The 7,506-nt window shown below is 33.9% G+C and overlaps 1 protein-coding gene across 2 annotated transcripts in view; it reads right to left on the bottom strand.

Annotated features, from left to right (window-relative positions):
• The window catches only part of Tmem106b (transmembrane protein 106B), a 32,398-nt gene that overhangs the window by 20,693 nt on the left and 4,199 nt on the right, over positions 1–7,506 (bottom strand). For both annotated transcript variants that reach the window (XM_010610527.3, XM_010610528.3), the window contains exon 3: positions 4,806–4,869. In XM_010610527.3, coding sequence (XP_010608829.1) covers positions 4,806–4,869 — 64 coding nt within the window. The remainder of the gene's footprint in view (positions 1–4,805; positions 4,870–7,506) is intronic.

Raw genomic sequence — 7,506 nt, forward strand, 5'->3', positions numbered from 1 at the left:
TCAAAATGTGTAATTGATATTGTATAATAGGAAGAAAAGGTCTAAAGGTGTAGGGGAAGTGGAAGGGGTGGGGGAAAAGTAACAAAGGAAAAGAAAAAATATGAAAAGAAGAAAAAAAATGGAAACAAAGTTTTTGTAAATAGGGAAGGGTGCAGGGATGGAGGGAGGCCAGAGGAATGGGCAAAAATGAGATAAGATACATCAGGTAAATGTACAAGATCCCAATGATGAATATAACTGTATCATATACCTAAAATGTACCAATAAAAAAATTACATAATGGGGGCCAGGGATTTAGCTCAGTGGTGCCAAGCCCAAGGTCTTTAGTAGATTGCTGGTACAAAAAAATACATTATATAATATTTTCCTAATATATCATACCAGCAAGAAGACATAAATTATTTCACATTCTGGAAGTACTAGGTAACGTTTTGTCTGATTCTACTAAGCATTAAGATGTTCTCCTTGGAACACGAGTTCACTTATGTGGAGATTGAGATCCCAGGCTTATGACTGTTTAATGAGGTAATTCGCAAACTACATTTCACAGTAGATTCAAGACTAGAAGCTATATACAGATACAGATTTCAAAGTTTCCTTGTGAATTTACTGAAGCAGAGTTTTTACATGTGAATTTCACCATGACATGGTCTCCTAAAGTGATCGCTCATCAGAATCATCTGGGAAGCTCTTAAAAATAATGATATAATTAAATGATTCATCAGTCTAAAGCTAGGACTAGTCCTTTTTTGAGTTTTGTCAGCCCCAAATACTTATGTATTTACTATAAAAAACACTGTTTACATTGATCAACTTGGGTTTGAGGTTGTTGTTACAATTTTTTAATCAATCAAAGAGAAATTATTTGCTGTTATAGGAAAAAAAGAGAAGAACTCAACATGACTCGGCCATCCTTCTAATCCCCTGGCAATATATATTCCCTTTCTTTATACCATTTTTTTAATCTATATAAAGAAAAATTTCCTTTTTTCTTAAAGATATTCTCAAAGCTGGTTTCAAATTTCCTAATCTAATACATAGCCCTTTGTTGAAAGGCCTTTTTATTCTAAGTCATATATCACTTCATCTTCCCAATAGTATAATTACACTAAACAATTTTTTTATTCTTTCTTCCATATTCTCCTCCCAACCAATTTTCTATGCCTTTATGAAGTTAATCATTGCATGCCTCACAACAGTGATTAAATTGCCTAAGAATGTTTCATAATTTTATCTGAATATTTTATTAAGCCAAGTAAAGAAAAAGAGCAAGTGGTTTATAAAAAAAAAAGTAAAACTTTGCTAAATTGCTATTACGCCAATGCTACTGTATTGAGCAAACCAATTCACATTTACTCTGTACTTTCTCAACCTGCTCAGATAAAGATTACTGGGTTAGTAATAAGCCATTTAAACACATGTTCATAATACCTACCATACACCCAAATACATTAAAAGAGTACAAAAATACTTTCAAAAATGTAATAAAAAACTGAAGTTTGTCAGGTTTTTCTACACTATACAGCTTTTGTTTTTCAATTACTTCTGGGTGGGTGCATCTATCATTTTTAAGTCAGAGCTTAGGGGCTGTAATCCAGTCCTAGATGTAAATACATGAATCCAAATTACAGTACACATTATTTACAGGTATAGCAAATATTACTGAACCTGTTAGGACAATAAAATAACATTCCATGTAGAATTTCATTTCAAATTGAAAAATTGGCAAGTTCACAACAAAGTATGTGCATCTTTCTATTTTTTTCAATAATGGGGATCAAACTCAGGACTTTACGTTCGCAATTGCAGGAGCAGCACCACTGAGCTAAATTCCAAGCCCACATGCATCTTTTTTTGTAACATTCAATAGTAACAGTTTTTCTTATGCTCCTAAGGGCAGCAACTGAATATGGGAGATAAATAGTACTGATAAAGTTACAAAGCTTGTGTGATATATGTGGTGTCAAGTTAGAATTCTACTTCTGTCATTTTCTACCTGCACTCTTTAAGGTAATTTAACCCTTTAAATTGTATAGGCTGTAGTATTACATGACATAGCTAAAGTATAAAAAGCAATTAATAAATATATTTTTGTAAATACCTCACCGTAACTCTCTCAACTTGTAAGAGATGAAAGACTCTGAGTTCTTCCCAAAATAATGTAATTTTTACTACAGACTGAGAAACAACTCTTTCTGGCCTGCGTGAGCTTTCCAGACTGTACACTCTGCTCCCTCAGGGTAGTCTTTCCCCAATCTCAGATACTTTGTCATAAGCTATGCTGCTCAGGACTCAGGTACAGAATAACAGACCCCTGTAGCTCTCTACCTTCTACTATGCTCTCTGCTAATTCTAGGCCTATTGGCCTCCTGGACAGTCAGGTCCACTGCCTTACTTCAGGGAGGCAGCTAAGCTCTGTTTAGGTTCCTTTCCTTTTGGTGCAATCTGCAACCTGTTTCCAAATAGTAAGCAGAACAACAATATAGCTTAACTAATTTTGTTTCCAGGGATGTCTTCGTGTACTGCCTGAGATTCACTGTCTGAAAATGTTTGTCAAGTTTCTTAATTATTTTGGGTTGGAGAGTAAACCCAGTGTCTATTACCTCCATCATTATCTGAAGTGGAAAATCCAATATATCTGATCTTGTATCTCTTTGCTTCTATGCTGACAATTTTGTTCCTTAATGGTATTTACCTACTTATTTGCTTATGTATAAAAATTTGAAAATTACTCCAAGAATACTAACAATGCAACTACCAAGTACAACTTAAAATCTGTTGTGGTTCTGCTTGGCATTTAGATCATCTCACTAAATTTTGACAATTAAACTACAATGATATTCAGTCACTTACAGTAATACTTTCAGCTGTATTTATTCATCAACTTAATATAGCTAGAATCATTTGTTTTCTTTTGTTTCAATTTTAGGAGCTACTTTTTTAAACATCTGATTTCATCTTTTATGTTATGTAAAAAGATAATGGTTGTAAAGTCCAGTCTTACTTGCTTAACTATTCCCTCTCAAACTCTGAAAAATGACTAAATTTATTAGTTATTGGCTTTTGGTTTCATTTTTTGTGGGTATGTATAAATGTGTGCATACAGAATGTGTTTTCAAATAAAAACATGCTCTGAATATCACCCTGTAGTAAAATACAGGTCTCATTTCATTTTACCATCAGGTATACAAAGCATTAATTTACTAGTTCTCTATTATTTGTTATTTACATTATGTCTAGATTTTTGCTATTATAAATATTGGCACATGAGTAATATGTGCAAATGCTAGTTATTCTATTTGACAACTATCCTTAGAATAAAATTTTCAAAGTAGAGTTCAGAGCCAAGAGTAAATTCATAATTTTGCTAGATGATGCCAAATTCTCATTCACTAGCAAGGCATGAGTGTATTTAATTTTAGTGCCAATTAAATACGCTAACAAAATTTTGGTTTTCTGCCAGTCTGATAGATAGGAATGGTATCTCAGCAGTTTTCTTTTGTATTTCTTTAATGTGCAAAATTAAACATCTTTCAACACGTTTAAGATCAATGGCATTGTGTGAGCATGTACTAGGTGTTCATAGCTTTCATTCTTTTTTTTTCTTTGGCTAGTTTCAATTTTCTTAAAATTTTAAGCTCTGTAAAATAAGTGTATTGGCCTGCTGGACACGATATGATTTGCAGACACTACATCTAGTCTGCCATTTGTAACTCTCCTTAAATTAAGGTTTTGTTTTCGACCTGTAAAAGTTTATTTATGCTATGTTAAACTCATTTCACTTTTATTTCATCACTGCTAGTTTCTAAATCATATTTGAAAACATCTTCTCACTCTGATGTTATGAAAGTTTCAACCCTAAGGTTTTTCATCTTGGTATATTTCTATAAATTTTATAATAGAGATTCAGAACTTTTATACAAACCTGAGTTCATTTTGTTATCATAAACATTTTACATTAAAGGGTCAGAATGTCTATATAACTCTCAGTTCATTTTATCTCAATGATTACTAGATATGCTGTTCTACAGTTTACTAGTTTGAAGCACTGTGGTCAAGAAGTAGCACGTCAATCTGTTATTCTACCCCTTATAAATTTAATTAATTACCTATTTGCTTGTATGTTCAAAGGTTTAAGGCTTCAAAATTCAGGACTCTCATGAGAATAGGGTTTCCTGTGTTCGTTTTTTGTTTTTATCAGGATGGCAGTATTTTTAATATGTAACATCACATCATCTTTTATTTCATGGTTGTGTTCTTAAATTAAATGTTTACTATTTGTTTTTTTTTTATATTCTTTTGATTTTCTTCTTCAGGGGCTCCAATAACATACATACACATTTAAGTCCCTGCTGCCATCATGGCTTGCATAACCACTAATGGGTTGGCATGAATTGGAATACATCATCACTCATTTCTGATGAAAACAGCACATGTGTGTTCCCTACTGCTATTCTAGATCTATTTTAATAAGATTTGAGAAAACAAAGATATCATACTGCTTTCAAGACCTTACCCCAAATGGAAATCCTTTTCATTACGACACAAAGCATATAATGGTGTATCTTAACCTGATAGCAAATTCCCCTTTGTGCGTGCATGCGAGCGTGTGTGTGTGTGTGTGTGTGTGTGTGTGTGTGTGTGTGTTGAGGCAGGGTCTCTCTCTCTATGTAGTTAAGTCTGGCCTTGAACTGCAATCTTCTTTTTAGTGGTCTTAACTAGAGTAATTATTGCTATATAATTTGCAATGAAAAATATATAAAAACCAAACCAGAAAACTTTATTATTTTCTTATAATCACTTACGTTCTTCTTGGCCTTAATCTCTGATCACTATATGGAATCAATGCCACCAGTTGGTTTTCTTGTCCTAAAAGTAAAAGCAGGAGGTTTAAGTACTTATTAACATGATTAAATAAAAATACAACTGTACTCTACCCTATCATAATATAATTTAGAAACCTCAGAAATCCATGTGGCTCTCATCTCATTCCCTTAGTAAACTGCTAATTCTTCAAAAATTATCTAGCAGAAATTAAGTTCTAGAGAAGACCCTGTATCTTTTTATATCTAGATGTCCACTTAATCAAAAATAGTAGAAAGAAGGCTGCATTACTCTTTAATCCACTAAAAAAACCTAAAAAGTCCCATTTTTCAGAAGATCTAAATTTACTAAGCCTTCTTTCAACTTTACTATTTTCCATTAACATTCTGATGTGGTTGTCTGAATAAAAGAAGAAACACATTGCTACCTCGCTTTCCTAAAATTTCTATCACTATTCCCTCAGAAAACCAAAACTGGCATATTCTAAGCCTCAAGCTTCAAGAGGTCACTGGTCTTGCTTGAGATCACTAATTTCAAGTGGACCTTTATGATGCCAACAATCACAGCATATTTTCCTATTTTATATACTCACTCTAATTCTTCAAGACCACATTTTCATAAGTTCAACTCCTTTAAAAATCTCTTCTCTTTTATCCTCATTCTTAGTTCATGATGTGGTAAACAGAAGAGATTTTCCATTAGCCCCTACCACCACAGTGATAAAGAGAATTCTGATATGTCCTAAATTAAGTCACAAGTCAGAGAATGGACAGAGGAAGGAGAAGTTCATTTTAATTCATAACATCAAAGTAAATCAACAAAGCAAAAGAAAAACCCACACCACATTCCTTTCCGGTATCCTGAAGATTATCTATCAAGGTCATATAGCATTCTGCTTTTGGAATCAACGAAGAAGTAGATCTTTATGCATGGTTCTCCCATCCCATATCTTTGCCCCTTCATGTTGTCTTACCCCCTTATCCACAGTCAATGTAAGTTATGCTTTTCTCTCCAAATTTCTTTATAAATAACCTTGGTCCCTGAGGTCCAGTGAATATTTTTTCAACTACTATCTGGCCATGCCACTGATACTTAGGAAATTTGGTCCTTTTACCTTTGGTTAAAATCAAACAGCTTAAAAAAGGTTTTATTTCTCAGACCACTTAGTCTAAATTATGATTTAATAAAATCTATCCACCTAACTGCTTCTATGTCCAAACAATCCACCTTCTCTGTTATTAAAGACAAGTTTCCTATATTCCTCTGTGAGTAGCCTTCTACACTTGTTCACTAGATCTTATCCAATACTTCTCCCATCTGGATTACCAATATGTTCTCTATAAATCAGTTTGTCAATATACCAACATTATTCATTCCATTAAAAAAAAAATCCCTGTTCAGATCTCACAGTCCCCTCCTACTACTATTTCTCCACTCTCCTTTTCCATACACCAAATGTCTCAAAAAAAAAAAAAACCTATTCTGATATGTCCTATAATTTTTTATCCTATTTTATCCTTATCTTCTTGATCCTACTCTAGATGTGTTACACATGTGCTCTACTTTTTTGCAAACCACAAAAACCACACTTTTTGCAATCTCCAATGGCCATCATGTCATCAAATCTGATGGTCACTTTTCGCGTTACCTGATTGCTCAGTAGCATTTAACGGTTAATCATTATCTCTTCCTAGTTATGCTTTCTTCACTTACTTTACAGGGCACTACATATACAGGGATTTTCTCCTCTTATCTGGCTGCTCTTTCGTGGTGTCCTTTGCAAGTGTTTTCTCATGCCACTGACCCTGAAATGCTATAGTATCCAAGGGTTCAGTGCCAGGGTCTCTTTTTTCTCCATCCACACTGACGGTTTGGTGTTCTCATTCAGCTTCATTTTAAATATCATTTTTACATTGATTCCAGGCTAAGCCTTATACTTGAATTTCAGACTCATAATAAAGGACTGCCTATTGGCAGTGTCCACTTCCATATCAAATATTCATATCCAGTCATACATACCTAAAACCGAGCTCCTGATTTCTCCCCTGAAACACAAACTCAATCCTTTTTCTCTGTTTTAATTAATTACTACTCTATCCTTTCAGCTGGTCAAATAAAAACCTTTTGAGTCATCCTTTATTCCCACTTTTTTTTTTTGGTACCAGGGATAGAACTTGTTTGCGAGGCAGGAGTGATGCCACTGAGCTAAATCCCCAGCCCTCCTTTATTCCTACTTTTCAAAGTCCATTTCCAGTCTATCTAAAGTTTGTTGGTTTCATCTCTAAAATGTAATTAGATTGCTAAAAAAGATCTTCCATCCCCCTCAGGCAGGTGTATTGATTTTTTCAACTCTAACAATCCTTTTATTCTCAAACAGTTAACTTTCCCTGCAAAGATAAAATCATCACATTCAACAGCCAATGCAAACATAACCTTCTCTACCTCTAACCCAAGGATTTCTCAGAGGTTCTGGCATATTGTTATTCTGTCCTTCCTTCATGGTCCCTCCACAGCAACATAACAACTTTTATCAAGCAAAGAAGGAGAACCACATAAGGTACCTTTTCTGCCTCTACATATTACCACCGAAACTAAAGTAGCCCACAAACAGCACATAGGACATTATTTCCTTCTCACTTCCCCAGTGGTATACCACATCTTTTTTTTTTTTTTTTTTTCTTT

This window comes from Fukomys damarensis, unplaced genomic scaffold, assembly GCF_012274545.1.
Source record: "Fukomys damarensis isolate Sample0158 unplaced genomic scaffold, DMR_v1.0_HiC HiC_scaffold_4, whole genome shotgun sequence".
NCBI classification, from domain to species: domain Eukaryota; kingdom Metazoa; phylum Chordata; class Mammalia; order Rodentia; family Bathyergidae; genus Fukomys; species Fukomys damarensis.